Genomic DNA, 27,579 nt, shown 5'->3' on the forward strand with positions numbered 1-27,579 from the left:
TCTGACAGAAGGGGTTGAACAAGGCCCAGCATGATTGGTGTGCAAAATAACTGTAATGTGTTCACTCCTCTCACCAAAACCAAATCACATCCACAATGTATGTATACATGTTACATAATTAACACAGTCGTTCCTCTCGTAAATTATTCATGATGACCACCACATTGCATGACAAAAGTAAACTATTAGAAATAATCCACAACAAAAGTGACAAACAGGCAACGAACGCTCCTCCCACCAATGAGTAATGACAACCGGCATCTTGCACAATAGAAATGAGCAGACTGACGAAAAACAAGTAAGGTCATCTGCATTAATCTTGCGTTATATAATAAAAGTGATGGCACACCTACAGCAGCCCGAGCGCCTCTCAGAGCGGTGGAAGCAAACACCACCTGAGGTACGGGAAAGGGAATCACGGCAAAGTGCATCACGGTTCGAATGCGAGTAATATCTACTGTGTGGACGCGCATATTTGAATGAGGAAGAGGAAGTGCAGACAGCAAGCACGGCAACATTTGCAGTGCGATTTGAGCGCCGTCCAACCACCCACCCACCAGCACTCAAAACCCACCAAGTCTCAAGTAGCAAGGGGGGGGGGGGGGACTTCCTTTAATGTAATACTGCTATGTGTTCATCTCTGTGGGTAAACACCTGCCAACACCAGCATGGTGAGAGCCCAGCCGGGGTCACGGTGACACAAAGCAGACCCGAGGCCCACTCATGACTACAAACGCAACGTCCACAGGCATCTGCAAGCATTTGTGAATGAGCCCTCTGCTTACCTTGGCACTGGAATCCTTGCTTGCCAAAGCCCCTGTGGACACAAGGTAAGATCAATTAGACTTAAAAATGCAATTCGTGAAGAAATTGTGGTGGAATGTTGAAGAAAATGTAGAATGTGGCAATTGCAAAACTTTTAAATACTGAATTGCAATACCGTTATGAGAAATGCGAAAATCAAGAGGATGATGAGTTCACATTTCGGCCTGTCATAGCAATTATTTCTAATGACTGCTTCCATTGATTTGGAATTATTGTAGAATGTGCGGAAAATGTGGAATAATACCATAATGCAAACTATGAGTATGTAAAGAAATAGATGGTCTAAAGTTCAGGATTTTGTGACTATTTTGAATTTGGAATGGGTTGAGAAATGTAGAAGGAAGAAGTAAATCATGAGAAAAGGTTATCGTGGAAAATGTGTCTTAAAAGGTGTAAAAAGGCAATAAAAATGCCTGCATGCAATGATTTGGAATTATGGAAATGTGTCAAATGAAAATGGGACTTTGAGAATGTGAATAATGTTGATGAAGTTGAAATGGTTGAAATACAGTATGTGGAAGGATTACATAAATTTGTAAATAAGTTGTGACTGGTGGTAATGTGGAAAAATAGTTGCCTGAAAGTCCTGGATTTTTTTTAATGTCTGCATTCATTTGTGAATGTTGTGAATAATTTGAAGCCGAAATGGTTTGAATCGATTGTGAAATGTGTAAGGACCCCCAAAAATTCCACATTATTGGGCGAATGCTATTCAGCATTCACCCAATAATGTGGCTTACTCATGACGCATTCAATGACACACATGGGCATGCAGCAGGCCCCCGCGTGCCTGCGGATGGGGCTGCGTGGCGATGCGGCAAAAAAAAAAAAAAAAAAGAAAAAAGAAAAGAGCCGCGGTTGGCGAGCGGGGACGTCCCCGGTACTGTCGCGATTGCCGGATTGTGGAAGCACACTGCGGCTTCGGCATCAAGTGAATCACCTGTGTCCCAGCCACGCACACATCCATGCGGTATACTTGCCAGATGAAGTCGGTGCAGTGGCTGCAGAAGGTGGGCTGCTTGAAGAAGCGCGCGATGAACTTGTGGTTCTTCACCTCGTGGACGTTCTTCTGGCGGAGGGCGCCCTGGCGAGCGAAGCCGCGCGCGCCCTCCGCCACCTCTCCGTCGCTGCCGGGGTCAGCCATCTTAACGAGGAAGCGGCGGAGGTGGTGGTGGAGGCGGCGGTCCGAGGGAGAGGAATGAGGAGGGGGGGGCTTCCGAAGGGAGGCTCGGCGGGGGGAGAGCGAGTCACGGTTGCAGGTGTCTCTTCCTCCTCCTCCTTCGCCCCTCGTCGTCGTCTCGGCTTCCCCGCCCCTGCTGTCGATGTTGGGTCGGTTCCGACGAGTTGTGTGCTCGCTGGCTGTTGCTTCTTCCGGCGTGTCTTCGGTCGTCGCCTGCTTCCCTGTTGACTGTCACTGTGTTGCTGCTTGCTTACCTCTCTCTCGCTCTCACTTCCTTTTTCGAGCTCTCTGGCTGTCTACGACGGTCCCGACATGCGACGGTTCGAACGGCACGCAAAGAACTACTGGTTATACCTTATATGTTCGGAACACGAAAACTCCGATCTCAAATCCACGTTCCCCATTGGAATGAATTGAAATGTCATTCACCCGTTCCACTTCCAGTCCCCTAAAAGGACGCCTTTTTTCCAATTTGTTTGTTGTGTCTCAGAATTATTTGGGTTGGAAATGAGAAGGAGGCCCTTTTTTACTAAAAATATTTTTAATTGGTCAGAAATAGCTGGTTTTGAATGGTCAATTTTCTCATTAATCCACTGATTGGTTAGTTCCATTCATGTGGTTGTCTTGTGTGTTAGCTCAGTTGGCAAATTTTGTGGAAAATGGCTTCATCAATGTAACCATTTACACACAGTAAAAATAGACTTCCATCTTTTAAGCGACACAAACCTGCTCGCTGGGTGGCCGTGAGGTCACCATCATCACGATGGAAGTGGAAATTTTTCCTCCAGTGGGACCGGGCAGTCAGAATTGTAGCCGGCCACAGTGCACTGTGACGCGGCCATGGCAATGGAACGGCTCGGTACCTCTGGAGGAAAATGTTTCCGCTTACATGTTTGATATGCAGCCCGTTTGTCACAAGAAGCAGCTCACGTCTACAAGCAATCACGTCAGTCAAGCCACAATGCGGTTGTGCTGCATTTTGCGTGGATTGTCAGGCATCAACGCACACATTTCTTGTTAAACAAGAAAGACAAATACAGTAGCATCTGTCATGATTAAAGCAAAGAAAGACACTGCTTTAATAACTCAGATGACATACTGTAAATTTATTTTCAGACATTCATTGATTATATAAAAAAAAGAAAAATAACCCATGTGAGTGGTGTGTATAGTTCAAACAATCCAAATAATACAGCACTTGAAATTGATGCCATTAGTCTCTGCCGTATACGGGCATACTCTCCAATTAAAAACCTCACCAACCAGATCGTCGAGCAGCATGAAAGAAAAGAAGAAAAAGAATCATAAAAGGTCACAATGTGCTGTGTTGCTGAAGATTACAAGTCATTTGATCCACCAGGGATGTACTGTTTTTAGCAACTTTTTGTTTGATAGTAAACAGCATTACTGTACGCTAGTGTACTGTAAAACTAAACAGAGAGAAAGAGAATTACAACTTCTGTAGTTAGTCAAACCATATAACTTGGCTAGTTTAGTGCTAACATACAATGGAAAATCTCATAGACAGGCTATTGGAGCTAGCATTGGTAATTTGGTAGTTATATAACCCTTTCAACAATGTATATTTAGAGAAACAGTGCAGCAATAGGTAGGTAGACAATATAATGGCAAACTTATAGGCATATATTTTCATCCTCTTGGAGGGGGGGGTCGACTATTATTACTGCACCTTAGTTGTGAGGGTCTTAATTGACGTTACACCGCCAAATCCAAGTATACTGTATTCGAGCTGTATTATACTGCCCCCTTGTGGCCGAATCGCACACACCAGAAGAAGCCAATCTGGATTAAATCATGGCGCAAAAAAAAACGGTTTACTATAATTATTTCATTGTCTCTCGTTTACTTCAAAGAGCTCTAAGAATCGGATTGTTCGCAACGAAAACGCTGGGTTTGTTTAATTAAAATCACACAGGTTGTTATTAAAGCCATTTGACTGGTGGATATGTCATGCTTATAATGTAATATATTTTAAAATATAATTTATATGTAGATGGGTGGTCAGACCCTAGGATATCATATAACTATTTAAGTGCGTCGATTAAGTTTTTAATTGATCTAAAAATCTGCAGTCATGCCGCATGCGGAGGGGGGAATTATGAGTATGTCGCCCTCATGTGGCTAAATTGAGAAATGACATGCCTCCAGTATCTGACTTCAGGCAAGACCGCTCACCAAGCCAAGCGTCTATTGGCCAATAATTAACAAGCCACCTTGTGATTGGCTAAAATTGAGTGTCGTCACAGCAACACGGAACACATTGTGCTCCTCAAGCAAATTTTGTAAGCGACCCCTGTTGTTCTACTAGAGACACTAATAGCATAGCATATTATGCTGAAGTCTTGTATTTATTTAATTTCATACCAAGGTGTACAGGCATCTGAGTGAATAGCCTTTAGTCATGCCGACTTCTCCTGTTAAAACGCGCATCCCAATCACTAGTTTCGGCCACTTGATAACAGAGGTAAAGGTAAGCAACATTTTTGTTCTGCTGTGTGTGAGCGGAAATGATACATTAATTATATTTCAAGTAAAGATAAAGATTGTCATGTTAATCTTACAATTCTGATAGTTTCCAATCGTATCTTCACTTATGTGAGTGTTTTGTTGTTTTAAATAGGGCTGGGCGATATAAATAAGCGCTTTCTCTTGGGGGAGTGAGGGGTTCCTTTTACCAAAATATGTCTGTTAACCCAATTTTTTAAAAAGACACCCAGAACATTTTATTCTTTCACAACACCAAAATAAAGAGTAGAATATTTATCATCAGTTCAGGAAAAAAAAAAACGTTTTTAATCACTGCTATTAATCAATTAACTTGATGACTGAACTAAACACTGGATGTTCATGGAGGGCAAAATACTTAGCAAGAGAAAATAAAAACTGCCATATTTCTATTTAGGGAATAAGTACAAACAGACTAGGCCGCACAAAAAAAAACAAAAAAAAAACACATTTTTAGGTATGAAAAAAGCAGAAATGAAAAACATTACAAATGAGTCATTGGGTGCAGTTTTGAACGTTAATAATAAACACGCCAACATGGAAAATCCACAATTTTGTTCAAGCCGCTGGTGGAAAAAAAAAAAGTCAGTTTACAGTTCAAATTTGACAACTTGTCACCTTTTTTTTTTTCTGAAGATATTGTTTGAAATGATTATTTTTTTTAACTGTACTGTGTATTATTATTATTAATACAATTTTTAAACAAATATTTTAAAATATATGTTCACTTTCTTTATCTGTTGTAAAGTTTAGTCATATCACACGGCAAATTGTTTCACTTTCACTATGAGACAGTGTGCCCTTCTTTAGAGATAACCTTTTGTAAGAACCTTTATTTGTGCCACAATGGGGACATTGGCATCGTTTCAGCAGAAATGGTGCTTATGGGCAACAAAAATGAACTAGCAAGCAAATGTGCTCAAGCACATACATGAACCTGTACACAGTGCAGGCGGAAGAGAGGTTCCCACAGTGCCTCACAAACAACCGACTCCTATTTCAGCAGTCCTCCTTGGCACATCGGCCAATCATCATCTGCCTCTGCAACAAAGGTCTTTGTTCACAATTTTGTTTTGGCATTATGCTATGTAAGAATTTGTGTATCAAATGTACTACAGGTATGAAAGAGATAATACTCGTACTGGTATCGGTCTAGAAAAAAAAATGGTATTGAACATCCCTAGCAAAATTACAAAAATTGCACAGCTAATTTCTCATTTGTTGTGTTTTTTGTGTGGCGTTTCAGAGGCAGCTGTTTGGCATCGAGGCACCGGCGTCGGTGGAGCTGACCGGTTTGAGAAAGTACTTCAATAGCTACACGCTGCAGGGGCGCCGAAATGTACATAACACGCATGCATACATACTTGTGTTCAGTAATTTTTTTTCAATTATTGGTTTGTAAATATCGTATTTTGAAAATACACAAAGCTAATCAGACTGTTTAATGGACGCCTACAAATAGTGGTTGATTAATCGTTGCACCTCTTCGTTATGTATGTTTTAAATGAATTCGTTTAGGAACATTGTTCTACCAAATATCGTAATCTGCATCAAAAAATCCATATCGGTTTGCGTATGTCGATAGCGTGATCAAAATCTCTCTCTGCTCTCTTACAGTGGGTCTTGGCTACTTACGGCATTTTACTGGTAACAGCAACGGCCTGTTACATGCACAGACAAAACAAAAAAGAAGCGCCGAAGGATTGCACTACCTGAAAAAAAAAAAAAAGAATAGTTAAATTTGTGTGCCATTATTTATGATGTGAAGTCATTATGTGACAGAAATAAAGGGATAACGACATCTGTGTTGTCAGTAAATTATGACTACTGTATGTTTTTTTTTTTTTCCCCTGTTCTGTTATTCAAAGCTGTAGTCATGGTGGGTGAGTAGATGGTTATCTCTCCGACGAGGCGAAACAATTCGGAAACAGGTTGTCATTTGTATATAGTTCAAAAGTGAAAGTGGCAAACCAAGGTAAGTTTCTTTCATTTTCGCTCAGATATCTTCGCACGCAAAAAGCCGTGATCGCAGTACAGCTGGTGTCTTTGTGTGACCGAGATTTTGTGTGTCTGTGGTGTGATTTTCCGCAGATACTGTAATTATATTCTGGAGCTAAATTAATATGTATTGTTAATGAGTCTTTGGTCCATCTACCAAGCAGGAGATTCATATACGGTACAGTGAACAGCAATAGAATTCAAAGTATAGAGAGACGATATAAAAACAACATTTCTAAAATGTTTTTCATCTCCCATATCCTTTAATCACGCAGCACAAAAAAAAATATATATTATTGATTAGGTGGAGTAGGCCCAACTCTTAATCAAAACACAAGACAGATTCCTAAGTACTGTATATACAGTATATTCAATATTTTTGTAAGTCACTTTTTACATTATGCACAGTTTGAACATTAACACTATGCTTATATAAATATCAAACTACTTAATGATTCAATTCAAGTGTATCTTACATAATTAAAAGAAAAAAAAGTGTACCTCGTGGTAGCAGCGGAACCACAACTGCTCTGACTGTACGCTATTTTTAAAATACATTTTTTTTTAAACCCCTTGTACTTCAGTACATTTCATTTCAGTCAGTACTATCTTCGTTTAAAAATATTCTCTATTCCGGAAATAATTGTTAATTTGTTTTCATAGTCGCAGGTTTTGTTTTAATTATTCAAATCCCAGACGTTTTTAATATTTATGGACTTTTTGTACAAGCCGTGCTTTATGTTACTTTCAGTCATGTAAATGAGGTGACAGTTGGGACGTTTTTGTTTTTCACGCTACTGTCTTGACAACCTGCCTCCATTTCTTCTCTCTTTTAGCTTGATCTTAATTTTCCTTGTGACCCCCTCAAATGCTGTTTCATCTTTTCCCTTAACTTTCACCTTGGTGTAAATAAATGTGAATATCGCCTCTGTGACCATTTAATTTCCCTCAAGGGACAGGCGAAATACCAACCGAGGTAGTTGAAGACGCTACCATGTTAGCAAGCAAGCGAACGTGACCGCCTTGCATTTCCGGTGACCGCCTTTCAAAATAATGTTTTCGCCATAGAGCTCAACGAAAGAGAAAGTAAACGCTCCCAGCAGTACCTGCAAGTCACGTGATTTAGCATAAACCCATCGAGCCCAGTGACGCACCTCCTTCTCAGCCACGTATTCGTCCTGCTCCTCCTCTAAGACTAAAAGTGAAACAAAAACATGATTCCAGTAACATCGAGTTGCAAACTGCAACAGCCGTCTTCAACTCTAGTAAGTGCACTCTTGTTACTTTGTATTTCTTCTATTATTATTAGTATTATTGTGCTTTTTTTTTTTTTTGCACGCTGTGAAAGCCTGCACGTTTCTTTAAATATAATTGACGTCTATCATAAATGCATCTAAGAATTGCAGTTTGAAAAAAATAAAAATGAAACAAAACAGATAAACCTCAAATAAGCGTTTTCCATGGACAAACAAGGTTTGGCTCCACCAAAAATCAATACTTTTTAAGAATATACATATATATATATATATATATATACGTGTTTTCACAAAATCAGGCATATGTACGAGTTAACTGAGAATGATTAAAAATAACACATTTTATTACCAACATTTTCATGATACAGAGTATAATTGTCACAACTTTTTTTGTTTGGACTGTTATAAAGATTTCCACATGTATGAATGAACTTTTTCATGTTTCAGCGCTTTTTCACCTCCATTCAAACAAGGGATCATCAAATCAGCAAGCCGCCAGCTCTCCTCACTCAATGTGGTATAGAAGCACCATGGTGCCACAAAGTGGAACTAGCAGCTGATGGCGCCCGGAACCGACGTACTGTCGGCGGCGGACGGGGGAGGAAATGGTGCACAATGTGGTCGTCCAGTGGAGGTTTCCTCATAATAGGATGGTTAGAGATAAGCTGAACAGAACAGTAAGAAAGAAAAAGAATGCAAAACAACAGAATCCAGATCAAGCTCCCCTTGAGCCCGCGACACCTCAACGAGTCCAGAGTGCAGAACAGAAGCGGGATGCTGCAGAGGAGACGCTGCACTGTAGCCACCTGTACAGGCTCCACCTCTCGGATGACCAACTTGAAACCTGGTGTCGGGTATACTCGCCTCTTGTTTCTTCTGTCATTACACTGCATAAAGGGCAGGGCAGGCACTTGAAAATATGCTGGTTTCGCTTTTAAATACCTTTTTTTTTTTTTTAGTACCTGTTTAACTTGCGTGGGGGAAACATGAAATACTATTTTTAGTTTAGTAGGAAGTAGCAGTTTTAAAAATGGTTATGAGATGAAATGAAAAACATATGCCCGTAGATTTTAGTAGCGGGTGGTGCAGTTGGTACCTGGGCCTTCAATGCATTTTTACAATCATAAAAATAGAAAATGTTGATAGAATAACATCACACAAGTGTGCCACATACATAATCTAGAGCAGCTCCAAATCAATATGTATCTAATAAAATGACTACTGTACATCATTACAGGGCTATTATAATTTGGGAATTTTCATTACAGTTAGTTTTTATTTCGTTTTGAGTTTGTTTTTTGTTTTTTTAAACTTAATTCGTTTTCAGGGCGGCTGTTAGTTTTTAAATTAGTTTTAGTTATTTCAAAAATGCTTAGTCTTAGTATTAGTTTTGGTTTTAAAAAATATTGCGTAATCCTTGTGCGCAAGATTTAAAAACCGCCATGGTAAAATGAAAAAACTAACTTTTTAGCAAAAGGCAAACACGCATCATTGTCGCCTAGGAGTGATGTCATCCGAAATGTGCTTTCCTATTGGCTGCTGCTAGATGACGTCATTTCTGTGCGACACACTTTTACTCATCCTTATGCTGCCTTCATGTGGTATCGTAATTATTAGTCCGTCAATTATTTATTTTTTTTGTAGTTATTTTGTGATCTTCCTAAACTAAAATAACCTTGCAACATTACAAACATACAACTAAAATGGTACATTGAGATGACTGACCCGACTTACGAATTTTTCCCGATACAAACAGACCGTTGTAAAAAATGTGCTGCTAACGTAATGCTAATGTACTGGAAAACATCATTAACTCATTCACTCCCAGCCATTTTCACCGAAGCACCCCCCTTTGCTGGAAAAGAGTTCTGGCAACATGGCCCTGGTTGATCTCTTATACTCTGCTGCCACCTGCTGGACATTTTTGTAATAACTACCATTGTTTCAAGTGTTTTCTTCAGTTTAGAGGCTGCATCAAAGCTCTAGCATAAAACAAACAAACAAACAAACAAAAAACGTATAAATAAGTCTTTGGGAGCAAATGAGTTAACATGCTAACAGTAATGGGAAAACGCCATTAACATGCTAACACTTAGCGTCAATAGTTGCAACTTAAACGGATAATAGAATAATACTCACAGGCAAATAAATATTCTTTATCCTGTATGAAAAATTACTATTAAAATGGATTACAGTCAGTACATCGTGGTTGCTTAAAAGAAAAAAAAAACAAAGAGAGATTAGAAAAAAAAAGTGTAATAGTTGTCTAAATCCAAATATACTTCATAATATCAATCAATTATTTAATGAAAGATGATAAATAAGATTCACTGTGGCGCGCAAGCTAACTCAGAACTATCTCACTTTCTGAGATGTTAAAATTGCGCAATATGTATTCACGTTCTTTGTCCACTGTACGCGCAGAGTGGAGCGGAGGCCGTCAACTTGCCCACTCACATACGTCCGTTCACCAGCCCGGAAGAGTACCAACTGGTGAAACGCACTCACAAGCAGCTCCAGCACAGCTCCTTTTACTGGGGAGCCATGAACATGGAGGAGGCGCACAAAATCCTCAAGATGGCGTCACCGGGCACCTTTCTCATCAGGTAACTCCAGTTACCGAAAACTAACAAAATACGTGAAAATGAAGACTAACTGAAACTACATTTCCCATAATCCAAAACAAACAAACGACTGAACGTTGTCTTTCCAGGAACAGCGGGCAGCCGGACGTCTTCTTCACCCTGAGCTATCACAGCGATGACGGGCCAACGAGCGTCCGAGTGCTGCTCAGAAAGTTGCTCTTTGGTCTCTGCGGCAGCAAAAAGACTTTCGCCTCCCTCTTCGATCTGCTGGCTTACTACTGCGGCCCGTCGGGCAAACTGACCTCGCCGTATCGCTGGCATCGGCCCGAGCGCCTCAAGCAGATGTGCAGGAGGGCTCTGGTGCGCACGCACGGGGCAGAGAACATAAGAGACTTAGCGGGACTCAGTTGTGAGGTCAAAGACTATGTTCATGCCTATCCTTATTCTATATAGTGGGACGGCAACGTATACATATTTATTATTGCATATGTTAGGGCTGTGCACAAATGGGTGGTGGCTCGAATTGAGTCACGAAATGGCCGCTGAAAACAAACGCCACATCTGAATTTTCCCTTTCGAGTCAGAACACATGATAGCATATTGTCATGAGTGGACCTCCTCACATCTCTGTAGTCTGTACACGTGATGTATCTAAGTGGGGACGGCACATGTATGAAAGCTGCATACGCGGTTCCTTTCGAGGCGACGTCCGGAAAGGGTTACGGAAATATACACTGTGCTAGCAACCAACCAAATGGAGTTTGCAAACTTGAATGCCGGACCTGAGAGATAAGCTAGTTTACCGCTAGCTAGGATTAGGCTAGTAGCAACATATATGGATTTAAAAATGGGAGCAAAGAGAAAAGTTGTCCTTTGTTCTACCGTTATCTATAGAGGATGCTGAAAATCAACTTTTTGGAGCTTTTAGCCATGTTAAGATGCTAATTCCTCACCAATAATATGACCGAAGGGGTGTTTTCCTCCACTCGCCCCTCTAGAAGAAATTCTAGGTCATTCTGCTCTTGAAGCACCAGCCAACCTGCTCACTTTATGACATCATAAGGTGTTGACACACTCGCCGCACCTCCTCTGCGGACTAAACGCACGCCCACTTCCTCTGAGACATCAATGGGATAGTGACAAAAGTAGCCTTTATCAGTAAACATTCTTTCCAGATGAATTCTAAGCAATCAATTATCCTTCACGTTTGTAATGCCAAAGCGCAATGACAATTAGCCGTCTTAAAATCCTGGCTGACACTCGTGTAAAGTAAAACCAGTAAAACCTGCGCGCTGTTGAACCTAACTGAATGAATAGTGTAGTGGTTAGTGTTCTTCTTCCTTAACTCATTAGCTCCCAAAGACGTATAAATACGTTCTCTTTTAAATATTGCCAGTGTCCCAAAGACATATTTATACGTTTTTAATGGTTTTTTGTTTTTTTTAATGCTAGAGCTTTGGTGCAGCCTCTGAACTGAAGATAACGGTTGAAACAATCTTAGTTATTACAATAACGGGCAGAAGGTGGCAGCAGAGTATAAAAGATCAACTAGGGCCATGCTGCAACAAGCTTTTTTTGCCCACACAATTTTAAACAGATTTGTAAATAATGCTGAAACTTAGCTATATTCTAATGCTAATATTACTGCAAAACGGAAACAGATAGATAGAAATATACTCCCCCCCCCCCCCCCCCCCCCCTGATGAATCAAATCAAAATCAGTCAAAATACAGCAAAACAGCAGGGACCGAAGGGGTTTTTCTTCAGTGAAAATGGCTGGGAGTGAATGAGTTAATAAGCAGCAAGTACCCAGTTCAAGAACAGCTCAGATATATAGATATATATATATATATAAAAGTTAAGTAAACAATTTAGTCAATATAGTGTGCAAAAAAAGCACTGGAAAAAAAACGGACATTCAAAAGTTTAAAGAAGGGCAGATTAATTTCACCTGTAAATGCATTTTAAATTTATTGTCAAATTTCAGCCAGAAGACCAATATCATGAACTTTTTGTGCGTTGTGTAAGTGTGTTCATGTGCGGCATGAGTGTGCTAAATGTCTACCCACCACTTTCAATTTATGTATTTTTTTTCTTTCAATCACAAATTTTCTGTGCTGCTGATACAGTTTGTTCACTTTCTGAGTATTTGAACACCTCCGTTTTTTTTAAATACATTTTATTCTGTTCAGCGACACCGTCGAGGATGAACGATAAAGCATTTCGTCACAATTTAATACAATTCCCTGATTGTCTAAATAACGTGGCTGTGACATGCTTCCATCAAAATAGCCCAAGGATGTCACCATCTGTGCATCCAATAAAACTCAATGCAGCTCTACTTACCTTTTTCCTTTCAAATAATGTTCCTACATAAAAGTGCCTCTGAAAGTGTTTCAGCAAGTCAGGCTGCTGCTTCAAAGTGGCATGAGATCTTTTCACTCAGGAAAAAACAAACGCCGCAGTCATTGCCTCCACTAGGGGGCATGAAAACACAATTTTGGTCCATGAAAGGAGGGACCATATATATATATATATATATATATAGCAACAATATTTTTTTTCCTTCTTTAGTTATGGTCTCGTTTTCATTTCTTGAGATAACTAAAAGGGATACTTGACTCGAACAATTTTTAGCAGTGAAAAGTTAATATTTTGTCTAGAATGAATTTGATAACTTCATTATTTTTCATGTACAACGAATACCTTAAAAAAGTATTTTTTGTTCTTGCTGTCGACTAATGATGACATCACCTGTGCTGTGGAAGTAGGTAAGGACCAATTTACTGACCAAACCGAAAAAAAAAACAGGTGAGCTATGATTGGCCGTTCACAGCTCATTCACATACTACAAATAAATAAATAAATAAATAAATATATACAGTATATATATATATATTTTTTTTTAAATGGCCTCGAGATTTTTTTTTTTTTTTTTGCCACTGCTCACTGTCAAACTTAATATAAAACAAAGAGAGGTATGTTTTGTGAAACAATTGCATGGTTTGCCTTATGAAAGTAAGATTAGCTTAATGCTATCAAACAATGCAAAATATCATAGGTGGGCTAACGAATAGCATAAGTGTTGTGGTGCTAATTTTCATCGGTGACCGTGACCTGCTGCACTATTTAATCAATATATCTCACGTAAAACAATGTCATGTTTTTTGTTTTTGTTTTTTCAAACGTGTCAATTTGACCCGCTTTATATGTAGACAAATAAAGCAAGACTACTCATATATATATTTTTTTATCCTCAACAGAGAACGACTAATACTGCAGCTTACTGAGGAGCTGATTTCCAGTATATCCGTGTCTGGACTGCCCCCAGGTGGCCAATGCATATACAACAGGAGCAGCACAATGTCCAGCAAAAATGGGCCCAAAACTGGTTAATTCTTAAACTGTATTTAATTTATTGTTTTTGATTAAATAAACTATTATAGAGCGGACTACTTTATTATTTAAAAGAACATATGAAAATAAAAATCATTCATTTCGAAAAGGAAAACGGGCTTGTTCAGGACATGCGCGTGCCTGTCCATCATTTTGGCGCCAGCGGGGGCGCGTCCCCCTTGCGCGTGCGTGACACGTGAGCAGGGAGGCAAGAGGAGGAGGAGGAGGAGGAGGGCGCTCGAGAGCTCCACCGCCGCGTCCAGCCGGTGAAATCCACGCACACACTCACGCGCGCCAGGCGGAATAGTCGCAAACGCTCAAAGGGTCACCAGACGCGGACCGGAACCGCTGGCGGCGGCGGAGCGCTCGGGCCCCCCTCCCCGAATTGGAGCATCCGTGTCCCCCGGGCTGCACCTCGGCTCCCTCCCTACCCGCCCCGCGCGCCTCTGCTCCACAGGGAGGCCCCGAGCGGCGGCGGGATGTAGCAGCGGATTAACGGCGGAGGCGAGCGGCGGGACGCGGAGGGAAGGACATGGGGAAGGACCAGGAGCTGCTCCAGGCCGTCAAGACCGAGGACTTGCTGACAGTTCAGCGCCTCCTGCAGAGACCTCGGCCAGGGAAAGCCAGTGAGTATTTGCGCGACGTCGTTTGAATCTGAAAATGTTTGTGATTTGTGTGTGATGTTGCACGTGTGGTCATAAACTGCACCTGAATCATTTTTTTTAAATGAACGCATACACGTTTGTGTGTGTGTGTTGTTTGAGAGGAAGCAGGTGATGGGAGGTGCGGGGTTCAAGGGGATGTGTGTATGTTTGTTGTGACGTCAGCATCATAGTGATGACGTCGCAGGCGTGCGAGGATTGCTGGGGTTTCTTCTTAAACTGCACACAGATTATGTGTGTGCGTCGGTAGGGTGGAGGGGACGATGGTGTGTGTGTGTGTGTGTTTGTGTAGAGGTTGGGGAGGATGGGACAGTGTGTGCGAGCGTGAACGCTCTTGTCTTTCTATGTTTGTGTAGTATGACCCTTATTGGCATCCTACCTGGTATTTGTGTGGACGTTTCTACCCATCCACACAGGTAAAATGGGTGTGTGGGTGCGTGTGTGCGTGTACAGTGGTACCCTGAGATGAAGTGACTTACGATTAAGATTTTTGTGCCTTGACTTAAGCACAAACTTGAGTTACAACTGCTGTAAGCCATTGGAATGCTAATGCTAATGTTAGCAACAAACACCAAACATGTTCAATACTAGGGGTGTGAATTGCCTAGTACCTGACGATTCGATTCGTATCACGATTCACAGGTCACGATTCGATTCGATACCGATTAATCCCGATACGAATGGTCACGATTCGATACCGATTAATCCCGATACGAATTTATAAGTCGATTGTTGCGATTTTTTTTCATTCATATTTAGAAAATACTAATCAGTAAGCTTGTAGAGTGTAAGATTTATATGAAAATGTATTATTTATTTATCTGAAATTTCAGTCTTATAGAGGTTGTAATCTGTTTCATGTTTGAACAGCATTAAAATAAAAATATTAAGGCTTAATGTGCCGTTCATATAACATTCTTCCATGCTCAAGGTGTGAATCCTTAAAAAAAAAAAAAAAAAAAAAAAATCGATTCTGCCAATTATTGAATCGATTCGAGAATCGCGCGATGTAGTATCGCGATATATCGCCGAATCGATTTTTTTTAACACCCCTATTCAATACACTAACTTTTTAATTATTTACATTGTATTTAATTATCTTATCGCTTCAGTGTTGTTTTTTCTTCATAAAAAAAAGGACAAACACAAAAATTATTATTTTTGGGGGGTTGGAACAGATTAATGCCATTTTCATTCATTTCAATTGGGAAATGTAATTTGATAATTTGTGAGTTTTGAGTAGGGCCTAAACGACGCCGATTGGTAAGGATTTTTAGAGACAGATATTTGGCACAATAACATTCTGATAACAGATTAATTGGCTGATTAATAACAAAAAAAAATGTAGTGAATAAATAAACTTTTTTGGTCCCGGACCAAATTGAATTAGAACGAACATTTTTGACTGTTTACAATAATTTGTCTGACAAAAAAATAAAAAAATAAAAATAAATAAAATTCTTAGGGCCCAACCAATTAATCGGCCGCCGATTATAATCGGCCGATTATTGACCTTCAAACATCGGCCAAAACAATCGGCCAATTGGGACAAATGGCCGATTATTTTAACTTTAAAACGTTATCGAAGAAAACTGAAGTTTCCGACACTGTGAAAGTACCCTGAATGCACCATTTTGCTTGCGTAGCATTAGCAGCTAACAAGTGTGTAGCGTAAGTTATTCTGGTTCTTCTGTTGTCCCTAAGTGTCCTATAAGCTGTTTAATGACACCGCAGTTGGAGTTAACTGTAAAACTAAATACACAACATTACAAATTACATCCACTTTATATTTAAACACATAATATGCTTCTTTTTTAAAACATCGCTAGCCTAGCTCCAACAGGAAGTTAGCAAATGCTAACAGGAAGTTAGCGTCGACTTCGGAAGTGTTTTTCCTTCAAATAACGAATATCCACACCAAATGTTGTGGGAACACGTACCCACAGATGAGATAACACTACGCTAAAAAACAAAAAAAAAACGAGTTATTTTAATAGAATTCAATCGCAACTTTCTTCTGTACTCACTTTTAGTGTGTACACCATGGATGCATGGCACTACACTGCCACCAAGAGGCCAGTATTTTTTCTTACTGTTTTTCAGTTGTTATTATTTTAGTTTATTCTATTCTTATTTTACTTTCTTATGATTGGCACATAAATCTATACAATTTGTTTACTTCATGATTTTTTTGGGATGGACTTGTCATTCAAAGCAGAGAATCTTAATCGCGAAAGTTTGTGCGTAAATGGCACCCCTTGAAAAGGAATTGGGGAAGAGGTTAATTTTATGCATTATATATTTTTAAATAGTCGGCAGATTAATCGGTAATTGGTATTTTCTTTTCTGCGAAAAATCGGTATCGGCATTGGCCTCAAAAAATGCATATCGGTCGGGCCCTATTGATGATTTTAGAACTAATATGGCCGAATAATCGGTCGGCTCTAGTTTTTAGTTATGAGCACGGTTACGGAATGAATTAAACTTATATCTCAAAGCACCACTGTTGGTGTGTGTGCGTGAGTGCGACAGATTGTGTGTGCGTGTGTGATCGAGGTGCGAGTGCATGAAGGTCCTCCACCGCTCTCGGGACAGGAGGATTATTGGTGTGTAAAGACGCCAGATGTTAACGGTAACAGTGTGATGATGACGAGAGCGCACGTGACGACGCCGGCGCGTACGTGCCCCAGAGTTGTTGACGGCGCGTCAGCTGAGACTGGAGGTGATAATTAGATTTCAATTACAGTCTTGCCAACGCCGCCTTTACTCCGCCTCGCCCGTTTCGGCTTCCTCTCGACTCGGCTCGACTCGTCCTCCCCTCCTCGCCTGGCCTTTTTAATTGCGTCTCCTTCCTGCTATTCCCCCCCCCCCCCTGTTTTTTGCTTCGGCCCCACGGTCCCCTCTCTCCTCTGCTCTCCTCTCAGCCGGCAGTGCCACGGCGAAGAAAAACGCTTCTCCTCAAATGCCAGAACAAATCAGCTCTGAGTGTTCAGTCCACTGTGTGCGCCGACTGAGAAAGAGAGAGAGAGAGAGGGTGAGGAGAGGATGGGCGAGCGAGTATGGGAAAATGGAGGTAAAAAAAAAAAGGCAGGAAGTCACGACGAGAGGTTAAAGGGTGAGTGATGGAAGGTGTGCGGCGCGACAGGAGAGCGGATTTACGTTTGAATAATTGAAAAGGCCTCGCTGCTGGAGGATCACTTGCGACGCGTCGCCTTCATCAGAGAGGAGCAAGACATTTTCTTGTTCTGTGGTCAGGAAAATTGATATCGGTTAGCGGGGCAAGTCGTTACTAGCGCCCGACCGATATGGATTTTTTTATATATATACTGATTCCAATTAGGATTGTGACGATATATCGATATCACGATAAATCGTGATACTTTGTCTCCCGATAGATTATAGATACATCTACGCAAGTATCGCAATATTATGACGGCTCCATTTTTCATGACTTATTGACCAATTACTTGGTGGGCCACTAGGGGGAGTGCCTCATAAGAGTGGCGGGAAAATGGATGGAAGTCTTCAGGCGAAGAAGACTCATAAGCTTATTTTATTATTATTATTATTATTATTATTATTATTATCTATTTATTTATTTATTTTATTATTTGTATTTTATATATATTATAGATATTTATGTTACATTATTTATATACATTTATTGTTTTTTATTTTTATTATTTATTGATATTTATGTTACATTATTTATATACATTTATTGTTTTTTATTTTTATTATTTATTGATATTTATTTTATTATGATTTTATATTTTTTATTATTATATTTATTATTATATTTATTATTATTATTATTATTATTATTATTATTATTTCATGATTAGTTTTAACATAGATTATCGTGGATTTATTACCTGAGCAATACATCGATAATCGTGGTATCGTCATATCGTGAGATAATTGTTATCGTGAGCCTTGTATCACTTATCGTATTGTAAGGTAGCCAGAGGTTCCCACCCCTAATTCCAATATTTGGCAGAATAAAATTTCGATAACCGATTAATTGGCCAATTAATATAAAAAATATATAATGAATGATAACAATGCTTTATTTTGTCTCTTATAATTTACAACAATAAAGATATAAATGACTGTTTTACAATACTATATATCCTTTAGTATTTAACTTTACAACATGGAGAAAATGTTGCCTTTTTTAAGTCCAAAAGGTAATCGGCCCATACCTACTCTAAGCTATCGCTAATCTGTGCATCCGACAAGAATCTATGCAGCTCTGCTTACCTTTCTGCGTTAACTGTACTTCATAGCAGGGAGTGTTTCTGCATGATAGTATTTTAGACAGCTGTAGCGCGACGTGGCTCTTAATCGTCACCTTAATTGATCATGTCGTGTCACAGACGAGGTGTGGTGGTGGACCCAAATGAATGGAAGCAGGGCGAGGAGGCAAAGAATGAGGTCAAAAAGACATTTAATAAACAAACACGAGGAGGCAAAAATGAGCTAGTTTGTAGCTCATTTGTAGCTCAAGAAACAAAAACAAAGTCCAAAAGGGTACAACGAGACAAGACGTGAAACAAAACCGGCAGCATGACATGAGAAAAATGACAATGAATCGACACAGACAGAGGGGAGACAAGAGACTAAATACACACAACACTAATTGACACAACGAGACACAGCTGGGCGCATTTTTTTTTTTGTATGTTTTGCCGCTTTTCAATCATCTTAAACGGCGTTTCGTGAGCCTCAACTCACTTTTACACGCGTGCGCAAACGTGCAAATAGACAGAGGTGAAACGGGACTGGCGAAATCCTGATAATGAGAACCCAGGAGAAGCTCGCTCCCCACCACTTCCCCTCTCAAGAGGGAGGTCTTGCGAGTGCGTTCCTAAAAGATGCCCGCCAGCGGCTCACGTGCATTGAATGCGAATTAAATCGGGAATAATTTCATGCGGGAGGCACGCTAGGACATTGTGGCGTGAGATGAGTTTGTTGCGGAAATATCACACTCTCATATCATAGCCGAGCAGCCTACCGTATGCGAGATGCATATGCAACGGCACGTCGAGCGGTTGCCACGGGAACAGAGTCTCGGTTGCAGCGTCATCTCTAAAATTAACATAAGAATTTTGAACTCCGCGCAACCCTTAGATTATGATGATGAGAATATGTGTAATTAATTACATAAAATGCTCAATAATATATAACTCAGCTTAATAGGTACACTATATTATTTATGTTGCATTTTCAAATTATTTAATTATTATAATTCAGATGTCACAGGTTAAAAAAAAAATTAGAATGTGGATGGAAAATGTTCACAATAAAATAGTACTTAAAATTATTGTTTAGAATTAATCAACCAGGTATTTAAAAAAAAAAAAATTTTTTTTTAAAGGTTTGATAATAATTATATATTATTTGCAATTTAAAATCATTTAATAAATAAAAAAAATTGAACGTGCACGTATAATTGTTTATTTTATTAATTTTCATCCATTATTATTATTATTATTCTTTACAATAAATAACCACACAAAGTATTTAACAAGGTAATAAATGCAAAAATAAATGAGTAACTACTTTTGAATTCACAATTTTCAGGAAAAACAATAATGAAATAAATAACATTGTGTATTTTAATAATGATAATAATTTGAATTCATTGTCATGTTTTAATTGTATTATTAGTTGGCCTGTTATTTAATTCAATATTTTAAAATTGCATAATTAAAATTAAAATATCAATTATTTTATTTACTATCTGTGAATGTTAATATGTACATAAATTATCCGCTTATTTAATACAAATATGTACAATAGTTTATTTACTGATTGTTTATTGTTACTGATTTTATTTATAATCAATTAATTTCTTAGTTATTTAATTAAATCAATTCAATTAACACATTTTAAGAATATCATTCTTAAGTAAATTAATGTAATGAATAAAATAGTTTATTTGCAATAATTCATTCACATTCATTAATTTAATTATAATTAATAAAGTACATATTCAATAAACTAAAGCTATTTTTTAAATATTTTTTTTACATTTTAGATTTTTTAAATATATTTTGGCATTTAATAAATAATTAAAACTTAAAAAAAAAAAAATTATTTACAGTGAAAAACAACCATTCATTATCTCTAAATAAATATTGGTGAAACAATTAAAAAAAAATTCTAGATTGATGCAATGGATAGAACTGTTTATTTAAGTGAATATAATAAAAGGTCAAATTATGTTATTCATTTTTATGATAATAAAATTATAATTTAACGCAAAAAAATATTTCAGGTCTCTTTTAACGGAATCGTAAATGCTCATTTTAGCCCGTCTCCGCCTTATTACATCCGTCTTCACCTTTTCTCCCCCACGGCTGTCTAAATGATGCAGAACTGCATTGCATCACACTGACAGCAATTCCCCTTCCTTACATGCCTAAAAAGAAGATGAATCATCATGGATTTTGGATCGGAGGCACCGTGTGATGCCCCGGGAGCAACCTATTGGGAAAAAGATCATCAGTGTGGCTGGTGCTGGCTGCTGCAGTTCATGTGACGGACTGACAGTCTGACGCTGACACAGATATCTGCACTCATTGATTCATCTGCCAGGGGGGGGGCCGTTTTTTTTTTTTTTTTTTTTTTTTGCATTTAATCCAAGAGCGATGGCGGTCGGGAGGGCGCAAACACACAAACACATCATCACACGCACGCGCATGCTCGTCATCTGCGGAGTGTAAACAGAGCTGCACAAGCACCAATCAGCTGCCACTCTTTAGCAAATTACAGAGGAAATTAGAGTGTGAGAGCAGGATGAAGGGATGAAGTGCAGATAGGGATGCAGGGAGAAGGGGGGAAAAGCTTTTGCCCAGATTACAGAACAGCCTCAGATTACGGCCTGGTGCATGGATTATGAGGGTTTGACAAAAAAAAAAAAAAAAAAAAAAAAGTGGAGGCAGCACTGTTTGTGTGCGTGAGCGCTCCTTGCTGCAGTTTGGTGTCTTCATCCTTCTTATGTGCTTTCAAAGATCAAGGTTATCGCCACACGCACGCTTACACACGTCACGACGTTCGCGCTCGCCTAAACATTCGGAATATATATTCAGTAAAAACAAAAAACAAAACAAAAAAACACACAAATAGCTCACGCACTCTCACTGCGCTTTTTGCAAAGATAAACCCACATCTGCCACGCTCACCACCATCAAATTGGAAAACACTTTTGTTTTTTTTATCCTTGACTTTGAATTATAATAATTTCTTTTTCCTCAACGTTGTGATTGGGATTTTATACGGGTTTATATTTTTACAAGGTTCTATTCTACTACAGAAGCGTATTGCATTCACTTGACAATAAAACAAAACTATGGGGGAGCTTTTTTTTTTTTTAGTAATTTATTTTCTGTTTTCTGAATATTTTTTTCTGTTTTAAAAAAATAAATACGAAAAACGGAAAAAAAAATATTCAGAAAAACAGCATTTTCTGAATATTTTTTTTTCTGTTTTACGGAATTTTTTTTCTGTTCTTAAAAAAAATATGAAAAATTAGAAAAAAATATTCAGAAAAACAGCATTTTCTGAATTTTTTTTTCTGTCTTACGGAATATTTTTTTGTGTTATAAAAAAAAAAATACGAAAAACAGGGGAAAAAAATATTCAGAAAAACAGCGTTTTCTGAATTTTGTTTTTTCTGTTTTACGGAATATTTTTTTTCTGTTATAAAAAAAAACAATAAAAAAAAAACGGGAAAATAATATTCAGAAAAACAGGAGGGAAAATATTATTAAAAAAAACAGAAAAAGCCTTTCGGATGAGATCACGTATCAAAACGATGCAGAAGCTCATCAATGGCGGATTGTTGGAACTTCGGCTGTTACAAGCAGCTTGTGATTACGTCATGTTGTTAAATCTACTACTAAGAGTGTCACAAAATAGTGAAAAGATGATGAGATTATTTCATTTAGAAGTAGAAGTGATGACGTAATGTGTGAACATGACATGCACACGCTACTAAATCGTGCGCAAATAGTTTGTCAAACTTGTTACTCTGGTGATTATCTGTAAATATGTTATTTTGCCATCAAAAGTATATTTTCGTTGGGGTTTTACATAACAAAAGGACTGTTCGGACGTTTGAGGTGTCACTAAATATCAGTGGCTGGAAAGGTAATTTGTTTGCCATTATGTGTTAGCATTAGCATTACTCTAACAGACTCAAGGCTAAGCTAGGCCGTTTGTACTTCTCTATTTCCTCCCACTGCATAGACTGCATTAGCAGATGATTAATGACAAAATAGCTGCTCGTACTTAACTTCACTGCGTCACACTTTAATATTTATCCAGCGAGTAGTTGTCATTCAGAAGCAGCGCTGACTCCGCGGGCTCTTTCGCAGCCTCAGTGTGACATTGTGCTTCCGTTCAATTGGCCAGTTGTCCTGAGCTCACCCCCCCTCTCCGGAGGAACCGCTGTTAACGTTTTGCGGCGCTCAAAGGGCGTAAAAGTGGTGCAGCGTGCCGGAAACCTGCAGGGAATAAAATGAATATGTAAATTGGAGAATACATGAATCCCTAGTGTGTTATTTTTCCAAAGCTTTAAATGTTTTTTTTTTAAAATAAGTCTCCTTGTGTTTCAGAGCTCCTTGGGGCAGCCAAGCGGGTGAACGTCAACATCCAGGATGCAGATGGGTAAGGAGAAACTATTTAACAAGTCTTTCTGAGGAACCAAAACAAATAGTTGGCACATACATTCAGCTTGCTAGTTGCTACTTTTAGTTGTATTTCAGTGTAACAGTATAAAAGCAGAATTTCTTCTGAACAAAAATAAACTCAAGATAAAGTTGTCATGTTTCGGTTTTGGGGGGTTGGGTTTTGGTTTAGTTTTGGCTGTTTATGTTGTCTTTTGTCCGGTTTTGTCTCCCCTGGTCTCGTCATAGTTAAACTTGTCCACCTGTGTGTGTTTCTCCGCTCCCCGTATGTGTTGCTAATTAGTGCCCTCTGCCTGCTGTGTTTTCCAGGTGTGTCTTGTTAGTGTCTCGTTAGTGTTGTATTTAGGGAGTGGTGTTTGTTTACGCGTCATGGGAGCATTGTTTTGTCTTGTCTTGTCTTGTCTTGTCCAGTTGAGGTGTGCTAAGCTGTGTTAGTAGTGGCAACATCTGGTCAAGTTTTTCAACGTCTGGTCAAGTTTCTTAACGTCTGGTCAAATTTCTCTATTTATGGTCAAAGTTTCTCACCTCCTAGCCAAGTGTCTCCACGTCAACTCAAGTCTCTCCACGTCTAGCCAAGTCGTCCTCTCATACCCAGTCTGTCCTGCCAAGTCTGTCCATGTTCTGCCAAGTCTGTCCTGCCACATGTGTCCACATCATGCCAAGTCTCTCCACATCAACTCAAGTCTCTCCATATTTAGCCAAGTCTCTCCACGTCTAGCCAAGTCGCCCTATCATACCCAGTCTGTCCTGCCAAGTCTGTCCATGTCCTGCCAAGTCTGTCCACGTTCTGCCAAGTCTGTCTTGCCACATCTGTCTACGTCATGCCAAGTCTCTCCACGTCTAGCCAAGTCGCCCTATCATACCCAGTCTGTCCTGCCAAGTCTGTCCATGTTCTGCCAAGTCTGTCCTGCCACATGTGTCCACATCATGCCAAGTCTCTCCACATCAACTCAAGTCTCTCCACATTTAGCCAAGTCTCTCCACATCTAGCCAAGTCGCCCTATCATACCCAGTCTGTCCTGCCAAGTCTGTCCATGTCCTGCCAAGTCTGTCCACGTTCTGCCAAGTCTGTCTTGCCACATCTGTCTACGTCATGCCAAGTCTCTCCACGTCTAGCCAAGTCGTCCTATCATACCCAGTCTGTCCTGATAATCTGGCCACGTCCTGCCAAGTCTGTCCACGTTCTGCCAAGTCTGTCCTGCCAAGGCTGTCCACGTCTTGCCCAAGTCTTTCCACGTTCAGTCCAGTCATGGCAACCAGTCCGCTCACGTTCCGTCCCGTCATGTCCATCACCATCTTTGTTGTAAATAAAGTTCCTCACGTTTCCCATCCTATCTTTCTCCCTGCCTCGTTTCTCCGCCATTGGGTCCATCCACCACATCCTCGCTCCACACGTTATGACAAAAATAAAAAGTATGCAGCACTTAAATGACTCTAATAAGTACAATTTAATCCAAAGAGTTAAATAAATGTACTTACTACTACCCACCTCTGAGGGGACATTTTTTGAACTCGTGTGTGACCGTTCCCTTCAATGCACAATTCTTGATTTTCGTCTATTTTTAGACTTTGTGATTGGCCGATCTTTATGTGCGCACATGCTTGGTTTGTCATCGTGTTCCATTTGGCTTTGGATTTTTTATTATTTTTTTGGTAACACGCTGATTGGAATCACATGATTGGTCCCAAGTGCTTGTTTAATGACCGATGATTGGTCGATTCGGCTCCAGGGCCCGGCCTTTTGCATTCGCGGGGGATCCATTAGACACTCACACACATTTACACGCACACAGGCGTGCGCTGTGTGTGTACGGCAGGCTCCAGGGCAGAGCAATTGCTTATTAATGGAAGTAGGTCATTTGCACCCAACCCGCCTCGTCCCGTCTCTCTCACACTGAGCCGAGCGGTGGAGCTGTTCTACGCCAAAAGATGATCTCGGCTTCGAGTCCCGCTCGGATTTTACACATACACGTGTATTTATTAGCATGTAACATTCTCACCTCATCTGTGTGCGTGTGTGAAGGTTGTCGCCTCTGCATCACGCTGCTCTGAGTAGCAACAAGGAGATGATCTCTCTGCTGCTGGAGGCTCAGGCAGCCGTGGACATTAAAGACAATAAAGGTAAACAAAAACAAACATTTGAATTTTGTATCACACTGTGTTAACGGGATATGACACTGTGCAAATATCACCCAAAATGATGGAATGATGGATCTTGCTCGTGAGCAATGCATTGTGGGTTGAAAATTGAGTAGGAAAATCCATCACAGGTCAAAAACACGATACATTATTCCATAATATTTTTTTATTATAAAGTTTATAAAAGAATTTTAGAGCTACATTTGAAAAGAAAGGAAAATGGTTTCAATGATGTGAGAAATGTAATATTATTTGAAGACTGTCGTGATATTATAAGGAAAATAGTTGGAATGTTGTAGTAGTCAAAAGTTGAATAAAACAGAAAAAAATGTATGAAAAGTCATGAAAAAAAGTTCTCAAAATTCTTATGAGAACAAGGTTGGAATAAAAAAAAAAAAAAATGAACACACCTGGCTGAGACTAGCAAAAAAATGTTAGAATGTTACAAGATAAGAGAACTAATAGAGACAAAAGTTGTGATTTTATTTGACGGAAATTTAATGCTATCAAAAATATTGAGAATGTTGTGAAGATAAACTTGTAATATGACGAGAAAATGAGGTATGCTTTTCCGAGATTAAAGTTGTAATATCACAGGGGAAAAAAAGTAGATATAATTTTTTTGAGAATAGAGTTGTAATATTAAAAGAAAAAAAATCAACAAGATATAATTTAATATTCGAAGACAAAAATATTTTAGAGACCTATATACCTTAGCAAGAAAAAAAATTGAGAATTTTACAATAATTGATTATATGAAAATAGAGTTGTAACATTAAATTTTATGAGCTCAAAGACAGTTGCGAAAAAAAAAGGAATTTTGTAAGAATCAAGTTCTAGTATTGAAAGAGAAATTTCAGAATATTATGAGAAGAGTTGGAATGGTTCAAAAAATGTCTTCAGTTAATAAACAAGAACAGTCTGAATTTCACAAGTGTCACAAATTTAAAGAGTAAAAATTTTACAATAAAGAAGTCAGAATATTTTTTGAGAATATAGTTGTAATAATATTACAAGAGAAAACGTGGAATTTTATGAGAATAAAGTCATAATCTTACAATACAAATGTTGCAGTTTTGCGATAATGTGTAATATAAGAAACAATATTACAAGAATGAAGTAGTACTATTATGAGAAAAGTCAGAATTTTATGAGCATAACTATTGTAATCTTAAAAGAAAAAAGTTGCAATTTTAGGAGAATGAAATTGTAATATATTACATTAAAAAGTCATGATTTGACACAAATTAATTTTTATATTACAAAAAAAATATTTTGCAAAAATTCGATATGCCAAAAATGTTTTAATGATGTCACCATATTACGAGATTTTTATTTATTTATTTTTTTTACAAGAATAATAACCCACAATGCATGTTAATGCACATTTTTGGACAATTTCATTTCTGATCCTCGAAATGTGCGCGTTACGTTTTAGGTGCTGTTTGTTTGTAAAAAGGCAGTCGTGGCAAAAAGCGAGCCCCTGTTATGTCATCAAACGGTGAGCTTTCTGAGGACAGAAATAATATTTGTGCAAAACGACAGATTTGTGTGCACAGCAAACAGAGAGCAGAAGTGAGAGCGAGAGCCAAGAGGAAGAGAGCAGCCCAGATTTTCAGTTTTTTTTTTTTGTTTTTTTTTTTTTATTGCCCTCCTCTAATATCGCCATCCATCCCAGTCTGGCAGAACAGGAGAAGACAGAAGTCTCAGGGCAGATGGGAGACATAAATCCTCCAGGATGGAGGACTGCCTCTTCCTTAGTCTGTCATGCACGGTGTGTCTCTAAATGGACGCAGAACCCCACCCCACCCCCCACCCCTCCATTGCGCTGTACCGCCGGGAGTAGTTCACTAAAGACGACGTGACGAGGAAGCTATCAATTATTTGTTCATTGCCTTCCTGAAGTGATATAGGAGGCTTGGAGCATATCCGTGTTGTATTCATAGATTTATAGAACCAATTTCACCTGCTTGGGCAAGCCTGTTTTTTTTGTTTTTGTTTTTGTTTTTGATGCTATTAAATCAGGGGTCCAAAGTCCGGCCTGGGGGCACATGTTTACGAGAAATAACAACAATTTTAAAAAGAACATGTTACGAGATATCACACTTTTTATTTTCTCAAGATTTGAGGGTTTTGGTGGTGAGCTGGAGGACCCAAGTACAAGGGAGCAGCGAGGCAAAAGAAGGATGAAGATCAAGCAAAGAAAACAAAAAAAATGTGTAAACTAACGTAACATTCATTATAGACCACATAAGAGCAACAAATACAAAATTGATTTGTTATGTGCTAAGGTTGGATCCCAAAAACGCAGACACA

General features: G+C 39.0%; 4 protein-coding genes across 11 annotated transcripts in view; 3 read left to right on the forward strand and 1 right to left on the reverse strand.

Moving 5' to 3' along the window:
* The window catches only part of LOC144021062 (protein kinase C beta type), a 26,715-nt gene extending 24,188 nt beyond the window's left edge, over positions 1 to 2,527 (reverse strand). The window contains exons 1-2 of one of the 4 annotated variants that reach the window (XM_077525057.1): positions 1,806 to 2,527; positions 786 to 817 (exon numbers count right to left, since the gene is read on the reverse strand). In XM_077525057.1, the coding sequence (XP_077381183.1) occupies positions 786 to 817; positions 1,806 to 1,969 (196 nt within the window). In that variant the 5' untranslated portion in view covers positions 1,970 to 2,527. The remainder of the gene's footprint in view (positions 1 to 785; positions 818 to 1,805) is intronic. The other 3 variants (XM_077525058.1, XM_077525059.1, XM_077525061.1) reach the window with 3 other exon arrangements.
* LOC144021066 (ATP synthase F(0) complex subunit k, mitochondrial-like) lies at positions 2,041 to 6,352 on the forward strand. The gene is made up of 3 exons (XM_077525066.1): positions 2,041 to 4,496; positions 5,778 to 5,870; positions 6,149 to 6,352. The coding sequence occupies exons 1-3, from the start codon at positions 4,428 to 4,430 to the stop codon at positions 6,245 to 6,247; spliced, it is 261 nt and encodes an 86-aa protein (XP_077381192.1). The 5' UTR covers positions 2,041 to 4,427; the 3' UTR covers positions 6,248 to 6,352.
* Positions 6,353 to 6,501: 149 nt separating this feature from the next.
* LOC144021065 (suppressor of cytokine signaling 1-like) lies at positions 6,502 to 13,822 on the forward strand. Its single transcript, XM_077525065.1, has 4 exons — positions 6,502 to 7,794; positions 8,233 to 8,639; positions 10,210 to 10,391; positions 10,499 to 13,822. Exons 2-4 carry the CDS (start codon positions 8,391 to 8,393, stop codon positions 10,821 to 10,823), a joined length of 756 nt encoding a protein of 251 aa, XP_077381191.1. The 5' UTR covers positions 6,502 to 7,794; positions 8,233 to 8,390; the 3' UTR covers positions 10,824 to 13,822.
* Positions 13,823 to 13,975: 153 nt separating this feature from the next.
* LOC144020696 (caskin-1-like) overlaps positions 13,976 to 27,579 on the forward strand; it is a 49,390-nt gene continuing 35,786 nt past the window's right edge. For all 5 annotated transcript variants that reach the window (XM_077524423.1, XM_077524426.1, XM_077524425.1 and 2 more), the window contains exons 1-3: positions 13,976 to 14,392; positions 23,053 to 23,104; positions 25,148 to 25,245. In XM_077524423.1, coding sequence (XP_077380549.1) covers positions 14,299 to 14,392; positions 23,053 to 23,104; positions 25,148 to 25,245 — 244 coding nt within the window. In that variant the 5' untranslated portion in view covers positions 13,976 to 14,298. The remainder of the gene's footprint in view (positions 14,393 to 23,052; positions 23,105 to 25,147; positions 25,246 to 27,579) is intronic.

Source organism: Festucalex cinctus, chromosome 6 (assembly GCF_051991245.1).
Source record: "Festucalex cinctus isolate MCC-2025b chromosome 6, RoL_Fcin_1.0, whole genome shotgun sequence".
NCBI classification, from domain to species: domain Eukaryota; kingdom Metazoa; phylum Chordata; class Actinopteri; order Syngnathiformes; family Syngnathidae; genus Festucalex; species Festucalex cinctus.

Excerpts from the sequence above, each read along its gene's own strand:
- LOC144021066 (XM_077525066.1), top strand. The coding sequence starts at position 4,428 with ATGCCGACTTCTCCTGTTAAAACGCGCATCCCAATCACTAGTTTCGGC. Across the intron at positions 4,497-5,777 it reads ACTTGATAACAGAGGTAAAG|AGGCAGCTGTTTGGCATCGA; the intron begins GTAAGCAACATT and ends GTGGCGTTTCAG. Across the intron at positions 5,871-6,148 it reads CGCTGCAGGGGCGCCGAAAT|TGGGTCTTGGCTACTTACGG; the intron begins GTACATAACACG and ends GCTCTCTTACAG.
- LOC144021065 (XM_077525065.1), top strand. The coding sequence starts at position 8,391 with ATGGTGCACAATGTGGTCGTCCAGTGGAGGTTTCCTCATAATAGGATG. Across the intron at positions 8,640-10,209 it reads AACTTGAAACCTGGTGTCGG|AGTGGAGCGGAGGCCGTCAA; the intron begins GTATACTCGCCT and ends CTGTACGCGCAG. Across the intron at positions 10,392-10,498 it reads CCGGGCACCTTTCTCATCAG|GAACAGCGGGCAGCCGGACG; the intron begins GTAACTCCAGTT and ends TTGTCTTTCCAG.